At 57.6% G+C, this 22,201-nt stretch overlaps 8 protein-coding genes and 1 non-coding gene across 9 annotated transcripts; 6 read left to right on the top strand and 3 right to left on the bottom strand.

Annotated features, from left to right (window-relative positions):
- Positions 1-985: 985 nt before the first annotated feature.
- Positions 986-1,470, top strand: JDV02_004052 (uncharacterized protein; the record flags this gene model as incomplete). The annotated part of the gene is made up of 2 exons (XM_047985235.1): positions 986-1,052; positions 1,118-1,470. The coding sequence occupies 2 exons, from the start codon at positions 986-988 to the stop codon at positions 1,468-1,470; spliced, it is 420 nt and encodes a 139-aa protein (XP_047841212.1).
- Positions 1,471-2,871: 1,401 nt separating this feature from the next.
- Positions 2,872-5,701, top strand: JDV02_004053 (uncharacterized protein). Its single transcript, XM_047985236.1, has 7 exons — positions 2,872-2,999; positions 3,189-3,812; positions 3,878-4,314; positions 4,364-4,623; positions 4,673-4,727; positions 4,782-5,104; positions 5,159-5,701. The coding sequence occupies exons 1-7, from the start codon at positions 2,893-2,895 to the stop codon at positions 5,612-5,614; spliced, it is 2,262 nt and encodes a 753-aa protein (XP_047841213.1). The 5' UTR covers positions 2,872-2,892; the 3' UTR covers positions 5,615-5,701.
- A 217-nt stretch (positions 5,702-5,918) lies between these two features.
- On the top strand, positions 5,919-6,004 carry JDV02_004054. The gene has a single exon. It is a non-coding gene; the product is annotated as a tRNA-Tyr (tRNA).
- A 210-nt stretch (positions 6,005-6,214) lies between these two features.
- Positions 6,215-9,014, bottom strand: JDV02_004055 (uncharacterized protein). Its single transcript, XM_047985237.1, has one exon. The coding sequence runs from the start codon at positions 8,749-8,751 to the stop codon at positions 6,397-6,399; it is 2,355 nt and encodes a 784-aa protein (XP_047841214.1). The 5' UTR covers positions 8,752-9,014; the 3' UTR covers positions 6,215-6,396.
- A 1,528-nt stretch (positions 9,015-10,542) lies between these two features.
- JDV02_004056 (uncharacterized protein) lies at positions 10,543-12,454 on the bottom strand. The gene is made up of 2 exons (XM_047985238.1): positions 11,583-12,454; positions 10,543-11,522 (listed from the first exon to the last, which is right to left on the bottom strand). Exons 1-2 carry the CDS (start codon positions 12,269-12,271, stop codon positions 10,553-10,555), a joined length of 1,659 nt encoding a protein of 552 aa, XP_047841215.1. The 5' UTR covers positions 12,272-12,454; the 3' UTR covers positions 10,543-10,552.
- A 2,236-nt stretch (positions 12,455-14,690) lies between these two features.
- JDV02_004057 (uncharacterized protein) lies at positions 14,691-15,935 on the top strand (the record flags this gene model as incomplete). Its single annotated transcript, XM_047985239.1, has 4 exons — positions 14,691-15,333; positions 15,393-15,523; positions 15,588-15,642; positions 15,703-15,935. The coding sequence occupies 4 exons, from the start codon at positions 14,691-14,693 to the stop codon at positions 15,933-15,935; spliced, it is 1,062 nt and encodes a 353-aa protein (XP_047841216.1).
- A 40-nt stretch (positions 15,936-15,975) lies between these two features.
- JDV02_004058 (uncharacterized protein) lies at positions 15,976-16,667 on the top strand (the record flags this gene model as incomplete). The annotated part of the gene is made up of 4 exons (XM_047985240.1): positions 15,976-16,144; positions 16,211-16,410; positions 16,457-16,550; positions 16,597-16,667. The coding sequence occupies 4 exons, from the start codon at positions 15,976-15,978 to the stop codon at positions 16,665-16,667; spliced, it is 534 nt and encodes a 177-aa protein (XP_047841217.1).
- Positions 16,668-17,006: 339 nt separating this feature from the next.
- Positions 17,007-18,991, top strand: JDV02_004059 (uncharacterized protein; the record flags this gene model as incomplete). Its single annotated transcript, XM_047985241.1, has 1 exon — positions 17,007-18,991. Exon 1 carries the CDS (start codon positions 17,069-17,071, stop codon positions 18,989-18,991), a length of 1,923 nt encoding a protein of 640 aa, XP_047841218.1. The 5' UTR covers positions 17,007-17,068.
- A 409-nt stretch (positions 18,992-19,400) lies between these two features.
- On the bottom strand, positions 19,401-22,024 carry JDV02_004060 (uncharacterized protein). Its single transcript, XM_047985242.1, has 3 exons — positions 21,748-22,024; positions 20,966-21,700; positions 19,401-20,909 (listed from the first exon to the last, which is right to left on the bottom strand). The coding sequence occupies exons 1-3, from the start codon at positions 21,854-21,856 to the stop codon at positions 19,687-19,689; spliced, it is 2,067 nt and encodes a 688-aa protein (XP_047841219.1). The 5' UTR covers positions 21,857-22,024; the 3' UTR covers positions 19,401-19,686.
- Positions 22,025-22,201: the final 177 nt, after the last annotated feature.

Genomic DNA, 22,201 nt, shown 5'->3' on the forward strand with positions numbered 1-22,201 from the left:
TGTCTGCACCTCCTTCCATCATCGTGGACCACAATCTCGCGTTACATGCTGTCGTTTCAGCCTCCTGTATTTTGTGATGGGCGGCGAGAAGAAGGGCATTGCCAAGGTTTGCTAACCTACACAGGAAGTTGACGCATTGATGTCAATTGATGACAGCGATTTAGCCTGAAACGTCGATACCTGGCGATGACAGGAAGAGAGCCGGATTTGCGAAGCAACACAATCCATGAGCGACCTGCCTGATTGCCTAGAGCGCGTGCGATCGCGCACGACCACTTTCGGCCCTTTCCGCACGCCCAAGGAAAGCCGATTGTTGAAGAATGGACTTTACCGTGCGTGAATGGGAAGCCTTGTGGGTCTGGTCGGAGAGTCTCAAGACTGGAGTCAAGTGCGTTGGTAGTCTCTTCAGGGTCTGGCTCCTGCAACCTCATCATGCTGTCTCAGAAACTCTAGTGGGCGCCAGTGTCTGGTGCTCACATGCAACAACGCGGTCCTACGCTTGCAAGATTAGGCATGCGATCCTTCGTCCTTCGCGCTGGTTCTTCCACCAATGGAACCATGGTAATGCAGGCATTGCAAGAGGCGTACCGTGGGAAGCTTCATTGAGAAGAACTCGAGTAGTCACTTTTGGCGTAGTAATTGCCCGACTCGGAACCGTAGTGGAACCAACAACACAACGCATTGACGGCCGGCGGCACCACGGCGACGAGATTCGGTAGGTCCCATGCGTCCAATTTCAACAACGATTAGGTCAATATGTACGCCGGGCATGGGACGTTGAAGAGCCGCGACCGGGGCATCAGTATGCTGGTTTTGAAAACTATAAAGGAGGGAGTGCTGGAATCCCAAAATAACGGTTCTATTCAAGTCTAAACCTCGACCTGATTGCCCCTGAGACTTTGACCCTGAGCGGCCTATTTCACACGCAATTTGTTGCAACTACGTATTCACTTGACTAAACTCGAGTACTCTGAAGACCGCCAAAATGCATTTCTCGGCCATTGTCTTCGCGGTCTTGTCCGTCATGGCTCCCTTTATCGACGCCGTCACTGGTTCGTGCCGATGTGCCCCCTCATAAAGCTATGTAAAACCAAATCTTGCTAAAAATGTGATACAGTCAGCTATCACACCGAATTCAGCGACCCAAACTTCTCCCTCAATGGTGTTGCCTGCTCTGATGGCGCCAACGGCTTGGAGCGACACGACTTCAGGACGCTGGGCGACCTCCCCAGGTTCCCCATGGTCGGGAGCGTCGCCGCCGTTGGCGGGTGGAACTCTCCGAACTGCGGCACTTGCTGGAAGCTTACATATGAGGGCAAGGAGGTCACGATTCTGGCCATCGACCACTGCGCCTCGGGCTTCGACCTCTCGGCGGAGGCCATGGATATTCTGACGGATGGCCGAGCCCACGAGCTTGGGCGTATTGATGCGGACGCTGTGCAGGTCAGCGCAAGTGAATGTGGCATGTGAGACAGCTTGAATTCAGCTGCTTCGCCTGGTGTTGGGGCGGGCAGCAGGTCAACCCGCATCTTGAACGCCTGGGTCATATGCACCTCAGAGCGGCTGTACATAGGGGACGCTACTTGAACATAACTCAAACTTAGTCAACATGAATCCTCTGTGCTGGATGGAAAAGGCCCGGCCTCAAGTATTCCTTGTGAAATGCGCAGGATCCCTTATGCACCCATGTCTCGTCTCTGAATGGTCAACTGTCCAAGTCCAAGCAGCCCCAGCCAGGCCTCCGTGTCTTGGGCGACATGCACGCAAACCTGTGTGTGAATGATAGGCCGCGCATACCAAGTTGAAAATGTCGAACCCCTTGCTGGTGTCTGATTTGATCACAGGTTGGAGCCCGTCCATGTAGACAGTGGTCATCACACCTACAGTACGTCGGTGCGTTGCGCCTGCTATTGAAGGCACCAGACCTTGTAGATGAGTCATAACCAGCGCCTTTATTGTCTGCCACGTTGACTGTTGACTTTCAAGATGCCAACACGAGGCAAGAGAATAGCGCCTGGCGGATTGAGAAGAGGTGTACCTCAGGCTGATTTTCCAAACCGGTCGATTCCAACGCCTCAGACCTTGCCAGTTGAAATTCTTGGACATCAACCAGTGTCGTTTTATCTACGACAACCTCGTGATGGCGTTGTTCACAACGACGCTCCTCTTGATCACGCCCATTCCCTTGATTCGGATACTGTCTGGGGATGGAGAGAGAAGAAGGCTTCTTGCTAAGTTATGTATAAGACCCATTGTCCTTTCTGACCGTAGCTCGCGCTGTGGTGAGAAATAATGACTGGGTTCGAGCGGAAGGTGAGGGATGGTGTCTCTGTGTATCTGTACCCCAATCGAATCTGCCATGAGCTATTATTGTCGGCGACGTTTGGAGGCAATGGTTATGTCTTTACGGAGCGATTGCGAAAACAGTCATGGCGGGCGCGGCGAACGAGCCACTACAGCCTTGGCGCCCTCCTTGTACGGTGGAGTTGGCCGAGCATCAAGATCGCAGGGCCCCCGCGGTTAAACGATATCAATGGACCAATGGGAGTGAGCTGCCTTGGACATATTCGATGCGAACTGCTGGTGGGTGCTCGTGAGCTTGTGGTTGAATAGCCTCAACTTTGGCTCCAGGTCAGTATGGCTCGGGTAGTGGGTGGGCAGCGGGCATGCCTGAGTCCTCAATTGCCGCAGGCGACAATCCACCGGCAAATGCCCCGCCGCCCCCATGCCCACCTGGGCAGTGGGTGCGCCACCTGAAGCCACCGTTGGAACAAGCCCAATTCCCCATTATCCCCGCCAAAACATCAAAAGCCTAACGACCCCAGGTTCGCACAGTCTCAGACACCTATCCACTCACGGCATTTGCTTCGTGATACCGTACGTGCTACGACGATGCAAGCATCACCGACGCAGACGCCGACCGACATGGCCCGCACAAAGGGCAAGCGCGTATCTCGGGCGTGCCTATCATGCCGCCTGCGCAAGACGCGCTGCGATCTGTGAGTACTGCCCTCCCTACATTGCCCTGCCTGGCTGCCCGCCTGCCTGGCTGCCTGATGAGCACCTAAACCTGAGCGCCCCAGACGCCGTGCCCGCCGGCGTGCAGCTGCACGGGCGCCCTGTGCATGCTTGTACAACCCGTTCCCTTGATGGAACCCCGTGGCTATGACTGACTGAATGCCCTGAAGCGACGCCGACGGCAAGACAGGCATCCCGCCCTGCAAGCGCTGCGTCGAGCACCAGCTTGAGTGCGTGTTGGCCAAGTCGCGGCGCGGCGGCCGACGCATCAAAGGCGTCCGCGGCAGCCTGCCTCCCATCAAGAGCGTGCCTCAGCAGCCTAGCATCAACACGCCGTCATCGGACGGCGGCCAGAGCGCTGGGCTTGGCGCGGAGCGTCCTGACGCTGCAGTCGCACAGTCCCGCGGCAGCTCTGAGCACACGGCGTTGCGGCAGCAGCAGCAGGACCGGAAGCAGCAGCGGCATCTCGAAAATTGGCCGTCACCACACTCAGGTCCTCACTGGCGGGAAGGCTCGCCCGCCTCCACCGTGCCTGAAGAGAACGAGGAGGAGTCGAGGCAGGACTCAGACGGGCTCGAAGGCCACATCGCCTCGACCGACCTGCTCAACCCGTCCGACGCCCTGGATCTGCTCGCCCAGGTCGCTGACCTTGAGCCTGGCCGGCAAGCCAGCTCGGGCCGCGACGCTGGAAACCCTACTGCCCCTGTCCACGGTGCCACCAGCCCCGCCTCCTACTTTCCGCCGATAACCGACGGGATACTGACCTGGTCTGAGGCTTCGTACCTCGTCAAGCGGTAAGCCTTCGCGATGTGGAGCGCTCGGTGTTGTGCCATGCCATCTGCTGATGAAATGGACCCAGCTATCATGACAAGTTCCATCCCTTCTTTCCTGTCGCCAACAGCAGTATCTTTGATGGCAGACCGCCAGCGGAATGGGCGGAAAAGGAACCGTATCTGCTAACGGCCATCCTGACTGTCGCCTCCAAGGATGACCCATCGTGGTATCGCGTCTACGAGGCGTGCTCGCGGTACATGGAAACGCTCGTGTCACGGCTCATCTACTCGGGCTCCAATAATGTCGGGTCCGTTGAGGCGCTGCTGATCCTGGCCGAGTGGACGCCGCAGCGGCCGCAGGACAACTCGACCATCGGGTGCGGCCAGGAGGACCACGGCGCTTGGATGCTGGTTGGCATGGCCATCCGCCTGGGATATCTGCAGCGACTGGAGCAGACAGCGCTGCTCCCGGAGGGAGGCATCCAGTCTGTCGATGCGAGCCGTAAGCGCATTGCATGGGCCGGTACGTCGACTCGCTTCGTGTCCGTGACGTGGTTGTGCTGACCTCATAGCGTGCTATATGTGCGATCGCCAAGTCTCGATTCGCCTGGGCAAGGGCTTTTGGTCGCGCGGGCCCATCCCGTCCATCAACTGGCGTGCTGCCGACTTTCCGTCCCTGCAAGCCCAGGCTCTTGGGCCGGACAACCTGGCGCTGCTGTTCCAGGCCCAGCTCGAGCTCATCCAGCTATTTAGCAACGCACACGATATTTTGTACTCATCGTCGGCGCACAGAAAGCAGCTGTACCTGGGCGGAGAGTACATCAGATACATTGTGAGTCCTTTAAGAACATTGCGATATTGAAGTAGGCTAACAGTGTCAGGACGACTTTGCTTCGGTGCTTCGCAAGTGGAAGCTGTCATGGGCCAACTGCACCTGTTTGTCATGCCCCGCGAGATAAAGAAAGCACTGAATGAGACTAACGAGCGCAGTCACACCGCCAGTCAAGGCGTCCATGGTGCTGTCATTTGAGTTTCTCCGTCTGTACATCAACGCATTTGCCTTTCAAGCGACGCTGAACCGTGCAGTTGCGCGGGCGAGTCAACGCCCATCGGGAATGAAGGCACAGAGCGTTGGGACGCTGTTCTCTGATGTTGCCGGCAACCCGGACGCGCGGTTCATCTACGAGTCCATCGACGCGGCCAACTCCCTGCTCAGCATCCTCAATAGCTTCATTGATCCGGTGGCTGGACTCAAGTGTATGCCGCTCAAGTACTGTCTCTACGTCATCTACGCGGCAGTATTCCTCTTCAAGGTAAATATTTCGCTTGTCCTGTACTAACGTATCCTCGCGGCTGACCGGGCACAGGCAAGGTTGGCCGGTGCTATTAGCGGCGAAAACGATGGAGGTGTAAGGCGGGCCATCCAGGGAACCATCTCACAGCTGCAAAAGTCCTCCAACAACCCCCATAGTCTTGGCAGGCGGTATGCCACGTCGCTGCGGCTACTGTGGCGCAAGTCGTCGAGCAAGCAGGGCAAGGGGCGGAGGGAATCGCTGCGGGAGCCGCCGACGCCGGTGCAGGACATGCGACCTGACGACGTGCAGGCCGATAAGGCGCTGGAGCTGGACCCACTCAACGGCTTCTCATGGCGGGACCTGGACTCGCTCGGGCAATACATCGCGAGCAACTCGGCGCTTAGCATGACGGATGGGATGCTGACGAGCCCCGAGTTTGACTGGGAGCACAGCAGCTCGGGCCTAGACGACCTGGCGATGCGGCCGCAGTTTGACAATGTGTGGTCGGGACATGACATTATCTTCTGATACTTCTTTTTTCATGTCCCACCTTTGCCTGTTTTTTTCTTCTCAGCTAGCGGGCTTGGAGACGATAGGCAAAATGGATAACTCGCCCATACCACTTCGAAGCCGTGTAAGCGCTCTCGGGCGTGGAGCCGCAACGGTGGAAGCCCCGCGATGACCGTCGGAGGTGGGGGGTCCCACCCTCTGCACAAGCCCACCCACACATACGAAAACCGCCAACGGCCATTGGGCGAGCGGCACCTTCGGGGATTGAAAACTCTGCAACACCTCCATAGTATACAATAAGCCCAAAGAAGGATAACCAGTCCTCCGGGTGGTCTAGTTGGTTCATGGCGTCCGGCTGTAATTGCTCAGTTTACCGGAATGTCGCGTGTTCGATTCACGCCCTGGAGACTCGTTATTTTTTGCTCTTCGTCCGCATCTGCCATTCCTAGCTATCCACGCTTGCTGCGATGATAATTCCCAATGTGGGTTATGGGGTTCTGGTGTTGTCTCTCCTTCGACTTTGGACTCTCTCTCCTTTTGCCGTGTTAGCGCTGCATCACTAGCGTTCGGACAGACATCCTCAACATATGATAGACTGGAGGATTTCGGCAAATGCTTGTTCCAAAAGCAGGGGTTTCGTGAATTACACACGTCGTGTCTCTCCTGTCTACATATATCGTGCATAATCGAAGAAACACCATCACTCAACTTCTTACATGTACCCTATCCCTATCGCATTTCTACCTCTTATCCCAGCAACAAAGCCGATCAACATGACAGCTCACTCATACTCCTTGCTATCAATGAAACTTGCTGTTCCTCTGTACCGCCAAAAAGGTCAGGCTCCAAAGCTGCCGGATGTTGCTCTCCGTCCCGCCACTTACGCCCGGCGGTGGTGGCAGCACGCCCAGCGGGGAGAACTTGTACCCGGTGCCGGCCGTACCATTGGAGAGCGTTCCGTTGGCGGCGATGCTGCTGTTGGTGGCGTTGGACATCGAGTACGTCCAGCTCCAGACCTCGGATTGCAGCTGGTCCTTGTTGGCGTCGATGACGTCCCAGAGCCGGTTGTACGCGGCCTTGAGCGCGCCGTAGACGCTCTTGTCGCTGCAGAAGGCTGGCACCGAGCTGGTGGTGCCGTTACCACCGCCGGTCGTCGTGGTGTTTCCAGACGTGCCGTTGCCCCCGGTCGAAGTGCTCGCGTTGGATGCGGGGCATCGGTCGAGCTGCACCTCGAAGCCCCGGGCCATAAGCGCGAGTTGCCAGCTCCACACGACGGTGCCGTGATACGCCGAGTTGGTGAAGTTGGCTGTCAGAACCTCTTCGCCTGACAGGGCCGGGTTGGCGACGACGGCGCCCACGGGGGTCGTCAGCCCTGCGGGGAAGGGGCGCAGAACGGCGTTGGCCGAGGCGTTGACAAAGGCCGTCAGTTGCACGTCGTCGGTTGAGTTCAACAGGAAGTGGCGGAACGCCGTATCGGTGTGCGTGATGGGAATGATGTCGGGCGAGTCGCTGCTGTTGATGGCGAGGCCGTAGTCGACGATGGTGCCGTTGGACGAGTACCGTGTAAGGGCGTCGGCGTGCGTCGGCCCCTTGTAAAAGGTGTTTTGCCGCGTGTACTGCTGGAGCAGCGTCGTGGCATTGTCGACGGTGCGGTTGAACTCGAACAGGGGAAGTGTGCTGTCCTCCCAGATCCGGGCGCGGGCAAAGGCCAGCGACGCCCAGTCGCGGGTGATGGTGTTGTTGGGGTACACGCCCGGCGTGGCCGCGAGTTTGGCGATGGCGTAGAGCGCAGCAGGCACGAGCGCCGTGTTGACATCGAAGGGGATGCGGCCGTTGGCGAGGCCGTACGTGGAGTCGCGCCACTGCCCGACAACCTCGCCGTCCTTGAGATGCACCAAATTGTCCACCGTCTGGTTCGTCTCAAACGCCGCCGTCAGGTTCATAATCTTGCGCGCCGTGGCATAGCTCAGGTCCCGCCACGTGAGGTTACTGTTCTGCACGGCGACGCTGCCCGCGCGCGTGTTGAGCAGCGGCCGGACGCGACCCGGCGTACTGTTGAAGTAGCGCTGCATGAGGATGGGGAGGAAGTAGTCGGTGTCGATCATGGGGTACGTGAATCCCGCGGCCGTAGATGTCATGTTCTTTTGCTTGTTGAGGAAGGTGGCGTAGTCGCCAATCGTCTCCTCGTGACAGACGGAGCCGTCGGTGCGGTTGATGCGCTCGAGGGCGGCGCCGATGACGGCCTCCATGGCGGTTCCATTGCCGGTGCTGAGTACGGGTTGGAGCAAGAGAGCCGCGATCATGGTGTCGCGGCCAAAGTACGTCAGAAAGCGCCAGCCGCCGGCGAGAAGCTTGTCCGTGTAAGAGAAGAAGGACAGGGCGGTGACCTGGTCCGGCTTGCTCTTGATGAGCGACTGCGACTTATTGTTGAGAATCTGCGCAGGCTGGAGCTGCTTCAGCTGCGGGTAGTTGAAGGAGGCGGAGAAGCGGTAATAGCCGGCGCCGAAGCGCACCGTGGAGTTGGTGGTGCGCACTTCGGTATCGTTGTTGCGCCAGGGGGTGATGGTCAGCGTCGTCGTCGTGACATTGTCGAGCCACAGGCGCGAGATCTGCGCCCCCGTTCCGTTGAACTTTGCAATGCGGTTCGCGTTCTGGATCGAGGGGGTGAGCAGGCTGGGGCCCTCGGTGAAGTCGCGGATGGTGCGCACGCTGCCGAGGATGGCCAGCGAGAGCTCGGCCGTGTCGTTGAAGGACACGACGCCCTCGACGCCCACGATGGGGTTCCGCGACGCGTTGCGGTGCACCGGGCCCAGCGGCGTCCCCAGCGTCGAGTTGACGAGGGCGATGGCCAGGGTGCCGTTCTTGCCGTCCTGCGGCTGGAAGAAGGTGCAGATGCCGCTGTCGCCGGCGGGCCAGGCGACGATGAGGCGCGGGCCGATGATGCTGAGGTTGCTGTCGGGCAGCGGGCTCGTCACCACGGCCTGAGCGTCGACATTGCAGTCCGAGTAGAAGTAGTTTTCGTATGGCGGGTCGGTGAGGTGTAGCGTACGCGCAGCGCAAGACGAGTTGCTACTGCTGCTACTGCCGTTGCCGCCGCTCTGAGCGAGAGCGCCCAACGCGAGGCCGCACGAGGCAATCAGGGCGTGTCGTAACATCGCGAATTTGAGCAGTCACTGCGTCTAGTCCGTACCACGTCGATGTGCTCGTACGATCCTGGCCAGGAGGAAGCAATGATTTCTCGCCTCGACCTCGGCCTCCCGCTGGACGCCAGTCTTCCCGTCCGATTTATACAGTCCCGTCTCCATCCTCGATCGCCAGGCGCCCGGAGGACGTCACGCAACCTAGCTTTCCGGCCTTGCACCTGCGCCACCCCGTCACCTCTCGTTCGTTTCGTAGATCTGCCACAAGACACACCAGGGCGAACGTCGTCGAACAAAGCCGGGGCCTCCGCGAACTGGACGAATAGGTGCCGGGAGTCGTACGCGGCGCCGGGGAAACTGTGGGGTCGATGTGGAAGTATGGCGCCCTGCGTGCCTCCGTGGCACCATGATTTCATCCAAAGAAGCTAGCTTCGAGCCAAAATTGTGCTGTATGTGCGGTTGCCAACGCCTGACATGTCCATGCTGTCATGTCGTGATGCTCTGTACGGACAACCATGCAATAAACATGAGCCTGAGTGGCATCTGAGCGAGAACAGTGTCGCGGACTGTCGTGGTCCTCCGGCAAAATATTGTCTAGGAGGAGCCCCGGGTGATCGACATTGAGGGGTTCGGGCCTACTTGCGGCTTCGCCCTGGCCACCGCTCCGTTGCGTATTGTCTTTAGTCACTGGAATGTTGTTGTCGTGGACTCTACTTCGACGACGTCTCACCCAGCGACTGCACAACTGCGGCCAACAAGAAGACCTACATGTACCTTGGGCCATCGAATCAGACGATGTTCAAGACGGGTGGCCGCGTTCAGGACTCCATGACGCACGTTCATGCTCGCCGGTAAGCCATTGACTTTGAGCGTCTAGAAGTGACTTTGCCAAAGTATGGAGCGCCTCCTGTTCCGTGGGCCGGCCGGGCGCCGGAGGGCTCGGATCCGGTGCGGCTTCGCCTGGACCGTCAGGTGTGCACAATCTTGGGGTCCGGCCGCCCGCGCGCGGCGCCGTTGGCCATTTCACAACATCGACAGGCGTGGTCCTGTTTCGAGGTGCAAGGCTAGAATCGTTTTGGATTTTCTCATTCGGTCATTCTAGCCGCCCCAGACCTCTAGCGCCTAGATGTGCCCTTGAACGGTTGTTGCGTGGACATGAGAGGGTGCGATCATCCACAAAACAGTCGCAATGCCAGACCGTCGCCAAACCTTGATGCCCTAGCCGGAATTCATGTCTGCCAAAATGCTGATCATTGTTCCGAGATTTTGGCCACCACCTCTGGGTGCTTATTGTCTCTCAAGCCCGCCGTTGTAGCGCCGCGGGTCGCAGTCTTACTAGTGAACAGCCACCTCATTCATGGGCGACTTGGCAATAACACACATTAGTACTACGGGTATCTTCATCACCTCAACGTGATACGCCGAGCCATCCCGGCTCGTTCAGAATGAGAAGTGGCATTGGAGTCGGCCCGGCATGGAAACCGTGCCCACCACCCCCATGGGAGCTTCTTGATCACTAGCTCAGCTGTACGCGGTAAGCCAGAGGGCGGGAAAACTGCAAGTGACACTGTTACCGTATGAGGTAAATGCCCGGAACTAACGTCGGTGATGTCAGGCTCTCATGCACTGTGAGAATGTACCGGTCTTACGAAGTAGCCACAGGGGGTGACATGGAAGTTGAGATGGAAACTGGGCTGCGCCCCAATTCAATGTTGCCGTCACTGCATGGGGCAGCCACCAGCTCATCCTCTCTCATACCATAGTCCAATTCAATGAACAATAATATTTACGGTTTCACGAGAATTTCGTTATACCGCTAGTAGATGTAGATGAACTCATCGTTCTCGCGGTCCGTCATGTCCAGGAACGCATTCTCCCCCAGCTTCGGCTCCGGTATCGACCCGCTCTCCTCCACCTCGCGGATTTCCATGTCGTCGACCTCGCGGACGCTACGGTAATGGTCTTCCATGGACCGGTCCACGACCTTGGCCTTCTTACCGTTTTGCAAGCGGCGCTTCTCCTGCCGCTTGTTGAGGACCAGGAGATTGGCCCACTGCATGAAGATGACAGCCACGAGCGCGACGAAGATGCCCAGGCAGGCGCGAAGGCCCGGCTTGTACTCGGGCGCGTCGCGGTCATTGAAGAGCAGCGGTCCTATGATGTTGCCGGCGGAGCTGGCGGCGTTGTAGACGCTCATGATGGTCGACTTCTTGGTCGTGCCGCCTGTATTGCCGACGATCCATGTCACAATCAGGGGGTTGCCGCCGAAGAGGAAGGCGAGCAGGTAGTAACCGACGAGTAAGGGTGCGCGCGCGCTCCCGTCCCGCTTGACCGAGTAGAGCACCGCCAGGCCGGCGACGACCGGCAGCATAAAGACGGCCAGTACCGCGCCCTTGAGCTTGGCCTTTTGCGCGAGCCAGCTCGCCGACAGGATGACGATGCACTGCAGTGCGCCAAACGGCATGTTGAGCAGGCTTGTCTGGTACTTGTCGGTCACGAGCCCGTTGAGGATGAGCGGGCCGAAGGTGTTTGTGACGCTGGCGCCGACGTTGAGCAGCATGGCCATGCCGATCCACAGGTATGTCTTGGGCTCAAGGGCCGTCTCGAGGACGTGCCGCCACTTGAAGTCGCGAGAACCGGTGCCAGTCTGGTTCGCGCGCAACCGCTCAATGGCTTGTGCCTTTTCGTGCTCGGTAAGGAAGCGCGCCGAGGGGATGTCGTTGTCGAGCTTCCAGTAGACGAAGGGGGCGGAGACGATGGTGATGAGACCGACGAACAAGAAGATACTACTCTCGTCAGCACGCTCACGCCGCACACGTAAAATGAAATTGTAGGGAGGATCCTACATCTGCCACTCCTTAAGAACGTCCGACTTAATGTGCCCCAGGCCGTACGAGATGCCGGCCGCGACGATTGTGGCCAAGCCGTTGGTGCCGTACCAAGCAGCGACGCGGATAGGCTGCTCAGCACGACGATACCACTGGCTCGTGATGATGCTAAACAGCGGGAGGCAACCAGCCTCAAAGAGCCCGAGGAAGAAGCGCGAGGCCATGAGACCGCCAAAGTTGTGACAGGCGGCCATGGCGGCCTGGGCGATGCCCCAGCCAAGGCACAAAACAGGCATGAGGATGCGGTGCGGGACCTTGACGATGAGAAAGGACGAAAAGGGCTGCCAGGCGAGCTGGGCGATGGGCGCGATGGAGCCGACGAGCGAGTACTGGTTGCCGGTGAGGCCCGTGTCCGTCTTGAGGCCGTACGTGGCGCCGTAGCCGAGGACCGACTTGTCGAGGATCTGGAGGAAGTAGACCCAGACGAGGATGGCGAGGATGACACGGTCCGTCTTGCGGCAGATGCGCCGGCTGTCCTCCTCGGTGAGCTCGACCTGCGCGTTGCCTATGAGCGCGAGGGCGCGGTCCGCATGCTTGACGCCCATGCCGCCGGCGGCGGCGGTGCCGCTGCTCGGGCGGTGGTGATCCTGGTGCTCCTCGTGGGCAATGTCGAGCTTGTTGTTGTTGTTGTCGGGCGGCGCCGCCATTGCGTCTGCGTCTTCAATCTGTTATGCTGCGACTTGGCTGGCTCTATCTCTCCACTGCGATGAAGGCGGAGACGCCGAGATGCAATGGACCAAGCGCAACATACACAAAATGATCGAGGTCGCGCGCCGTCGCGGTTCTTATATCGAGAGGCTCAAGACCGGCCCGTGATCTGCAGGCTCGCGTGTGGTTCCCCCACACGGTGGCGTAATCTTCAGTGCACGACCACGCCTGCCTACGGGGCAAATGCCGCCGCTGCAGCGCCAGAATCTACCAGTGGAGTTCTTCAGTGGGGGTGGGCAGGTGGCGTCGCGGGGTGCCCGCCGTCCCCGGGCAGCCAGCATCTTGGACGCCTGAAGTCCGGGGGCTGCTGCTCTTGCTTGGCCCCGTCCCGGTTGGATCAAATGGAGGCCGTGCGACCATTGCCGGCAAATGGTGTTTTGGGCGTAACGGTCTCCCCCTCCACCATCTCGAAGCCACGGAGCTGCAGCCGGTACATGTAGGTAGGTTAGTAGTTTGGTGTCTTGTAGCGTGCATTGATTGGCCTTTGCATCATCGTGTGCTTGCGCCTCGGCGAACAGCCCCTTGAGCATTTGCTTTCCGGCCGAGGATGCGGCAATTGGCACTGTCGGTATGCTTGGCTCGCACGACTCGCGCACTCAATAGCCGCTTCCATGTGCGAAACCTGCTGCTTCATCGCCCGGGGACCCCAGAAGCGGAGTTGGCCACCCGCACGTCATGAGTGGCCTGACAAGTTGTGAGGCCCTCCTCCGTCCCCGCATTGCCAAAAGATGCACTTGAATAACGATTTATTCTCTGAAATGCGGGGAGCCACTGGTCCCGCACGGAAGCCACATCTCCGGGCATCGTCTGGTGCTCATCAGGATTCAGGAAGAGGCATGAGACTGAACCAGCTAGCCTCAGCACTCGATATCCGGCGACTGTACAGGCGTCGTGCCCAGGGCGGCTTCTGGTCTGGTTCAACAGCCGCATTCTCGGGTAGTCAGCGCAATTCATGACACACACTGGCCATACTTTCCATTGAAGATTCAAGCGGAAGCTGCGGAGCTCGAGCTCGGCTGCGACCGACTGTTGCCTCGGTCAAGCGAGGTCTTGCAAAGATCTCGATGATCCCTCTTAATTCAGGATGTCTGGACATGTTGCGTGTCGTCTCCGATGACTAGAGAAAACTACACACATACAATACGTGCCCGAGAGTCGCCTCATGGACAACAGCGGAGGGCGGTCGACAATGCGAAATCGCCCTGAGGATGTCGTGAAAACAGGAAATATGTTAAAAACTTTTCTACTTGTCCGTCCGCAGGCCGGTTAGTAGATGAGGTAATGGGGCGATGGTCACGGCCCGGAGAAAGCGTGCTATCGGCGGCCGCCCGCCTGTATGTGGCGTTTGTGAAGTAGGCATTGCCTGATATTCACACGCAGCCTTCCCTATGGAGGCGCACACCACCAATTCACCATGTACTCATCTATTCATTCAATGTTCAAATGCCAAATCCGGCGGCTTTTGGCGGGCAGATTTCTTGTGCGGCAATCGACAGAAATATGAAGCGGTAAAGTCGCGCTGTGCTGCCAGCTTTTCACATTGGCCAGCCCCTAATTCACCCGGCGTCGTCGTGCAGCAGACGTACAAAGTACGGTATGTATCTCTCGCTGAGGACCAGTTCTGCCGAGTCCCTGGCCCAAATTTGACGAAACCGGACAAATATATGCAGTACCCCCCACAGCGGCTCGCACGACCCTCGGCTGGCAATGCGTAGCGCCACATACGGAACAAGACAGTTGTCAAAATAGCTGAGACTTCTGTGATTTGCTGCTCGTACGCTTAGCGGCAGGGCAGTTGTAGCACCGATTTAATGCCCCTACAACTCAGCCGTGCATCTCGTTTCAAAGGCTCCTAGACCATGGTACGAGGCGACCATCCAGTCCGCTTAAGACGCATCAATCCTCGGTCCCACAACATATAACGTACCACTCGACAGGAAGATGTCTTTAGTCCTACGTGGCCTCGCACCTAGCCGAGTCTGAGTGTCAATGCTATCTCCAAGACTTAAGTAGTGAGATAGTGCCGCAAGCAAAGAGTGATCAGACAATCGCCATGGCGGAAGGCTGGAGCTAAACATAAAAAGAGAAAACGCGTTCCTGTTTGGACTACCGTTTGAATAGCTCAGCACGTGCATATACCCGTCTGAGACAAGGTTCTTTTCAATCATAATGGGTTTCATTCGACGCTGCCTCGTGGGCGCCCTCCTCTTCGTTGTGCGGAAACTCGAGCCTCACCTCCATACTTTGCCAGCAACGCTGACCGCTGCGGACATTCCAAATGGGCCGATAGCCAACATCCATAACGGGGATCATTGGCGCCATGTGGCAATGAAAAATGACAGAAAGCCCCCAATCGTCATGGAACCCGCCAATGGCATCGACGTCTGGGGCCCTTGGTTCCAGGGTGTTGTCGCTCTCGAGAGCCTGAACCTAACATCCACGGCCGTGGACCGCGCGAAGCGGAGCAAGGTGGCCATCGTCGGAGCCGGCATGTCGGGTCTTATGACTTATCTCATCCTGCACCAGGCTGGGCTCACCAATGTGACCATCATCGAGGGCAGCGACCGCGTCGGGGGACGCGTGCATACACAGTATCTAAGCGGTGGCCCGTTTGATTATTCTTACCAAGAGCTGGGCGCGATGCGAATTCCCATGACTGTCACCTTGTCCAATGTCACGTACAACATTTCAGAGCACCGGCTTGTGTTGGACTTAATCGAAGAGATGAACAGGCTCAACAATGACAAGACAAACGAGATCAACTTGATACCGTTCATCAACACACGTCCTCATGAGCCTGTTCACGGACACGGCGTCAAGCTAGAGAACGGGTTTGCTTCGACCGACACCCAAACATCTGCTTCTTCACGCCCGAATTCGCCGGCCGACGTGCCGCATTCCGCTTCCGACCTGAAGGACCTCTTGGAGTCAACGTTGCCTGGAGATGACTTCCTCGCACGCATGACGGCCAACATCTTCCAGGCGCACAGTGACTGGATTGGTGCGCACGCCTCGGCCCCCGCGCAAGGGATACCCCAAGCTGAGCGGCTAACAATACAGATCACGGGCTTGCTAATCTCCCAGGAGACCGATGGTCGGAGTTCGCATTTGCGGTCAACCACCTTGGAGCGTCTATACGTGATCAGAACGACGTGTTCGAGGGCCTTGGTTCGAACAGTTTTTGGCTCTCCGTAAGTCATATAACTGATCAAGTGTGGAGAAGGGACGCAGCGTCGCTTACACGATCACACGTAGACTTACGACAAAATCGTCCTGGGCCCTAACACTCAGTACAAAACTATTGATGGAGGTATGGGTACCACCGACGTACCGATTCAATCAATGTAGCTAAGTGCAAAATTATTGCAAGGCATGAGTCGCCTACCACAATCGTTCCTCCCACTTGTCGAACCGATAACCAAGTTCAACCGCAAAGTCGAGCGCATCGCATGGAACCAGAGTACCGAGAAGCTCACGTTGAAGTGGAGGCGCCGCTACAACGAAAGCTTTGGTGAAGACGAGGTCGACTATGCCATCATCGCTGCACCATTCTCCGTCGTGCGTCGATGGCGACTCCCAGGCATGTTTCCCCATACTTTTTAGCAGCCCTGGTCCACGCTAATTATCAGACCTTCCTCCTACCATGAGGCACGCCATCGGCTCGCTGAACTATCATACCGTTTGCAGGGTGGCCCTTGAGTACCGCACGCGTTTCTGGGAGCACCTCGAGACCCCTATCTATGGCTCATGCTCCGACGTTGCCGGAATTCCAGAAATTGGGAAGATTTGCTATCCCTCGTACAATATCAACGGTAGCGGCCCAGCTGCCGTCATTTTATCAATCTCCCCACAGCACGCATGGGGAGTTGACTGGTCAGGCGTGCCGGAAGAGCAGCACGCGCGCTACGCCATGGAGACACTAGTCGAGATCCACGGTGAGGTCGCTCGTGACCAATACACGGGCAACTTCAAGCGCAAGTGCTGGGGGCTGGACGAGTTTGCAGGGGCGGCGTACGCCTCGCCCACTGTTGGCAGCTTCGAGCTATACCTTCCGCAATATTTCAAGACACACAAGCACGTATGTATGGCGACTTCCGTAGCGGGGGCGTATGCTGACGACGCAGATGGTTTTTGTCGGCGAGCACACTACGTACATGTATAGTTGGATAGTGTCGGCAGTCGAGTCTGGCATTCGAGGGGCCGTGCAGCTCTTGCTAGGTAAGTTTGGCACTCGACGACTTTCGGTGTTGCTAATTGTTTCCAGAACTCGGCCTCGTGGACGAGGCGAAAGAGGCCGCGAACAAGTGGATGGGACGGTGGCTCAGCGTTGTATGAGGCTTGGTTTTAGCTGCTTCGCACACCAAGCTGATGGCGCACAATAACCGATTATGGTCGATTTGATGCTCTTGCTTCGTGTTTAATGGAAACAGGGACGTATTGACCTTGATCCTCCGACATGACTAATAATATTGTGAGTTGTGTAGGCAAGATTGTCGAACAAATTTTAGATTGAGGCGGTGACGCAGTGTTTGGCAGTGCGGCAGGCTGCTCGCACACTCATATACGACAATACTTGACATGAGGGGGGGTGAGCATGGCCCATGCCTGATTACGGCTAATAAATGCCTCCGGGCACCCGCAGAAAATGTCGGCCGTCAGCACCAGACGTGCACTCCACAGGCTCATCAAAACATTGAGCTCACTTTCAGTTTATCACGGGGAACAGGCTGGCGGCGATGCTCGCCATCGTGAGATCCCTCGTGAGGAGGAGGAGTCGTTGCGGGGTATGTATGTTCATGCTGGACCAGGGCGCCAAATCACTCGAGCTTGACTTTGGAGGGAAGCCCTCCTGTGTTTTCTACAAATCCGACTACCACGAGTTCACCCACGACGACCTACACGAGTCCGCCGGGCGCGGCTGCGGCCACTGCAAAAGTATCGTTCGCGCATTTGGCGTCCATCAAGTCGAGTTTACCACCGCGCGATGGTGGCCACCGCAGGACGCTCTAGGAGCGTCGACCTACTTGGAGCTCGACACGAACATGAAATTTGAGCTCAACATCTCTGAAGAACCTGGAAAAGACGTTCTGGAGTCTGTTCACTCCTGCATCCGGCCGGGTGCGAAACTTGGCGGGAGCACTCGGGACGATGCGTGCCTAGCCCAAGCAGCGACTTGGCTAGAGTCATGCCGGCGAGATCACGATTGCTGCCGTGCCGCTTCCACATTTCGTCCCACAAGGCTGCTCTCCCTTGACAGCAGTCCCGGTACCGTCAGATTGGTCGAGTCTGTCCTGGGCGATACCGTGTACGCGGCGCTCAGTCATCGCTGGACCGAGGAGACCCTGCGCGTCCGGCTGGAACGTGGCAATCATGCGCAGAGGCTGGAGCACGGCATTCTTATCGACGACCTGCCTCAAATGATGCGCGACGTCGTCTTTTTGCTCCGCCGGCTAGGGATACTCTACGTGTGGATTGACTGCTTGTGCATTGTTCAGGACAACAAGGATGACTGGCAACGCGAGGCGGCCGCGATGGCGCTCATATACACCAACGCCGAACTGACAGTCGCCGCGAGTTGGTGCAGCACCGGCGGCCAGAGCCTCTTCAGCGACCGCAGCGGAAACGACTTTGCTGAAGTCGACATCGCACACATTGACGGTGACCCCGTGTTCCTTCGCCGGGTGCTACCGCACTTTACCTGGCAAGACATTGCAAACGACTGGTTCTCAGGCGACAGCTTCATAGACGCTGAGCGCGAGTGGCCACTGCTCTCCCGAGGCTGGGTGTACCAAGAGCAGCTACTCTCGAGGCGCATGCTGCACGTCACGCGCTCGGAGCTCATATGGGAGTGCACCGGCCACATGGACTGTGAGTGCGGCTGGTACCGCGCCTCAGGCGATGGAGGCATTGTACGCAGCCAGGTTAAGCAGCCCGTGACGAGCAAGTCTTGGGGCACAGTTGTCGACGAGTACTCCAAGAGGGAGTTGACGTTTGGCACGGACAAGCTCCCGGCGCTGGCAGGCGTGGCGCATGCTTTTGATGACAGTCACGGCGACCTTGGCAGGTATTGCTGTGGCATGTGGGAGCGCGACCTCCAGGAGTGCTTCTTTTGGCGGTCAACTACGACTAGATCGAGGCCAAGCAGCCACATGCCGTCGTGGTCCTGGGCGTCGGTGTCCGGAAACGTCGAATGCTGGTCCCTGGGCTCCGAGATGGTCCAGTTCAAGGATGTGCTCGTCTCCTACGTTGGGAACCCTTGCATGGGCGACGTGCAAGAAGCAAGGGTCATCCTCCGAGGACCGTTGGCACGCGCGACTCTACACTGCCGGAATGGGTCCTACAAGATCCAGGTAGGGGATCAGTGGTCGGCTTTTGATACCGACCACAGGCTTGATAGTGCTGATGGCTTGGCGGTCACGCATGGAATGCCAGCATTCTGCCTCGTTTTTGGACAGGGCACGTCATCCTCGAGAGCCCCCGGCCAAGATGTGTTGTGGGAACGCGAATATGCGTGCTTTCTGGTTCTCCTCTGCGTAAATGAGTCTGACCATGTCTATCGGCGAATTGGCATTTCCGCGGGGAATCACAACAGCGAGGAAGTCGCGGAGCTTGACGCGATGCTTGGTGTCGCAGAGACTCGGGTAATTAGCATGGTATAGACTCTGAAAGCTTGCTTCAGACAAGTCTGACAATGACGGAGTTTGCAGACATGTCGTACATTCACGTTGCGAGTTCCTGGTGTCACGAAAAGCACGCTTCAATCGATAGCCCATACTCAGTGGTTCTGTATTTGGACATTAGAAGCCGGATAGCCTCGGGTCCGTTCGTCAACTCAATACCTTTCCCAGCTGGAAATGCATCAAGGATGACAGGAACATTAGGGCATCTATCGCGCCTTTACATCAAAACAGGAGTACAGTGGATTATTTCGGAGTATGGCCATCTTGAAATGGGACCAGTCTGAATGCACCTTATGGGTGGCACAAAATCGTCCTAGGGAGAGCTTCCCACCTATCAATGATCATGGGCGACCCGAACAATGCAGCTCACCGGATTGAACTGAAGTCACAGGAATTTCGCATTAGATACGTAGACGCACAAATCAAAGGCCCCAGTTACCAAAATGGCTCTCGAGCTAGCCAGATGCCTTACGTGGTCACTGAGCACTGTACATACCTTTGTTGGACCTTCACCCCTGTCGACATGGAGTGACAACATATTTGGTCGGTTCAGGTGGACGCATCAAATGAGGGCCGTTCAACTGATGTTGTATCCGCTGCAGGCACCTTAAAAGCACAAAAACAGTCCACGAATCCATGTCAAAAAGACATTGCGCCATCAAGGAAGCTCATCGTCAAAACTTCTTGACAGGCAAATCCGACATGTGTACCTTGGCCGCTCCGTAGGGAATCAGCCTGTAGGATTTGCGCCGGCTCTTGCACGTACGATCTTTAGGTGCCCAGTCTGGCGTGACGTCCAAATACAAGGGCCATTCGATTTCACAGCCTTCGACAGTCATGTGGTTGGTGGGAGCTCCCTGCTCGAAAATGGGGTTCTTGAGCCTGCCACTCGCGCCGTGGTACTTCAGCGTCGACGGGTCAATGGCGATATTCCACGGGGTCGTGCTGTCGATGTAGTAGTCGCGCAGCTGCGGAAATGGCAGATAGTCCAGCCCAGGGCCCTGGGTATTCCACCACGCGTGTGGGTAGGACGACGTCTGCGTCGTGCCAAGCTCTAGGGCGTACAAGAGATTCCCGTGGAAGACGGCGACTGTGTTGTTTGCGCGGGCCTCCGTGCGGATCTGTGCGTCAAGCCTGTGCTGAAGCTTCGTCCTGCCAGCCTTGATTCGGATTCTGCGAGTGGACGCCGTGGAGTCAATCGCCGACGACTCTGACGTTTGCGAGGCCTGCGCCCAGCCAGGCACGCGAAGGTATAAGTCGAATGGCTTTTCTGCCGTGATTGTGTATCGAAGCACATCTTCAAAGGGATATGTCGTGTCGCAAGTAATCTTCACCGAGCCACCGTTGACCCGCGTCGAGACCGTGGATGGGCTGAGCAGGGCATGTAGTAGCCCAGATTTGCCCACGGCAACCCAGCTGTTGGACACAAATTTGGGATATCCCTGCGGGTGGTTGACGGTGCAGCATGGATACTGTGGCTCCATGCCAAATGTTGTCGTCAGGCCACCGTTGGCCGAAGTAAACACGGGAGGCACGTTGCCGTCGGCTGCCGTCACGTTGATGGCGTGCGGCTGGTTAGGTTGTGCCATGTACTGGTGAGCCCACTTGTCGCCCGTCATCATGACTGGGAAGGCGTTAAAGATCGTTCGCTCGGCGCGGTCTGCAAAGCTGTTGCTGCCGAGGACTTGGTACATGTAAGCCAGCGAGTACGTCGTCTCGACGGCCGTGCAGAGCTCGCTGCCCATGTACGGCGCTAGGCCATGCTCTCCCTCGTCGGCGAGGACAGTTCCCGACGCAGAGCCGTGATACTTGAATGTCCAGTCCACGGCGTCGTGACTCTTCTTCACCATTTCACGGCTGCCCGTGTTGCGGTACATGACGGTAGATGCCTTGAGACCTGCGTCCGTCAGCAATGTGCAATCTATACCCCCATGTCTTTCCGGCCACACTCACCCTGCCCAACGTTGACGCCGTGGATATACGGCCAGAGAGCGGGATCATGTGTGTTGGCAACTTTTAGGAACGTCCCTTCCGTGTACCACTTGTCCCATTTGAAGTTGCTCTGCGCGTAGAGCAGGTCCATGTTTTCCCAGAGCATCGCGTCTTGACTCGATGGATAGCGCTCTAGCAACCACTGCATCGTAATCATCATGTCGTGCGCTCTCGCCTGTCCCCACGTGCAGTCCGTGTCCTCGAGGCATTTGGTGAATCCTTGGCCGTCATTATTCAGCATCTTGTTGGCGAGCGGCATGAAGCGGCTGAGGCTCTTGAGTACCGGCTCCTCCCACGTCGCATTTGCCTCGACAAGCTGCGTCAGCCCGAGGAAGAATGGCGTCCGCGCCCAAAAGTTGCGCCTGTCGCCGACCTCTGGCCCGATCCAGCCATCAGGAGCCTGATGGCCGAGTACGGTCGAGGCGACCTCGTGGACCTGCGCCTTGAGCCTGTCGTTGTCGAGGGTGTAGGCCATGGGCACGAGCGCATTGAACCAGTACGGCAGGCCCTCATTCAGGGTGCTGTACTCGGAGCCACCGGCTCCGGGCTCGTTGAGCCAGCTCGACTCGTTGACAAAGACGTAGAAGTCATGTTCGTGGCCGGCGAGGCCACTAGCCATGGCCTCCATCTCGCCAAGGAGCCATCCGCCAGGCTTGATAGCCCCGAGCGGCAGCGGTGAATACGTCCATGGCTGGACTGCGCGCTTGTCAGAACTGGAAACGTACAAGTTGCGACAGACTTACGGGTTCGCGCGGCGGAGGCGATGCCCACGTGCGCGGCAATGAGCGACGGCTGCATGTCGAGCGGTGGTTTCTCAAAGGGAACCTGCAAATGAGGCTGAAGGCTCATCATGATGGAACGCGTGAGCCCGTCTTTACTACGTGTAGGTATTTATATGCACAGGCTATTGCCTCGTCGCAACACGACGACGGGTTTCGCGGGTCGGGTGAAGGTCCTCAGTCAACATCGGCGTTGGTCGTCGTCGCCGAGCGTTCGTCCTAGCGCGTAGTTGGACCATCGTCGTGACGCGGGTAGCGTCTTGTGTCGCGCGGGGACCGTGTTAGTCTGCGGGCGACGGGCCGACCACGATACAGCAGGTGGGGTAAAATCACAAAAAACGACACAACTCGTCACGGCTAGCTCCGATTCGGTCGCTTACCCATCTCGATGGCAGGATCGGCACTGCAACGCCGTCTG

The sequence above is a fragment of the Purpureocillium takamizusanense genome, chromosome 3, assembly GCF_022605165.1.
Source record: "Purpureocillium takamizusanense chromosome 3, complete sequence".
NCBI lineage: Eukaryota > Fungi > Ascomycota > Sordariomycetes > Hypocreales > Ophiocordycipitaceae > Purpureocillium > Purpureocillium takamizusanense.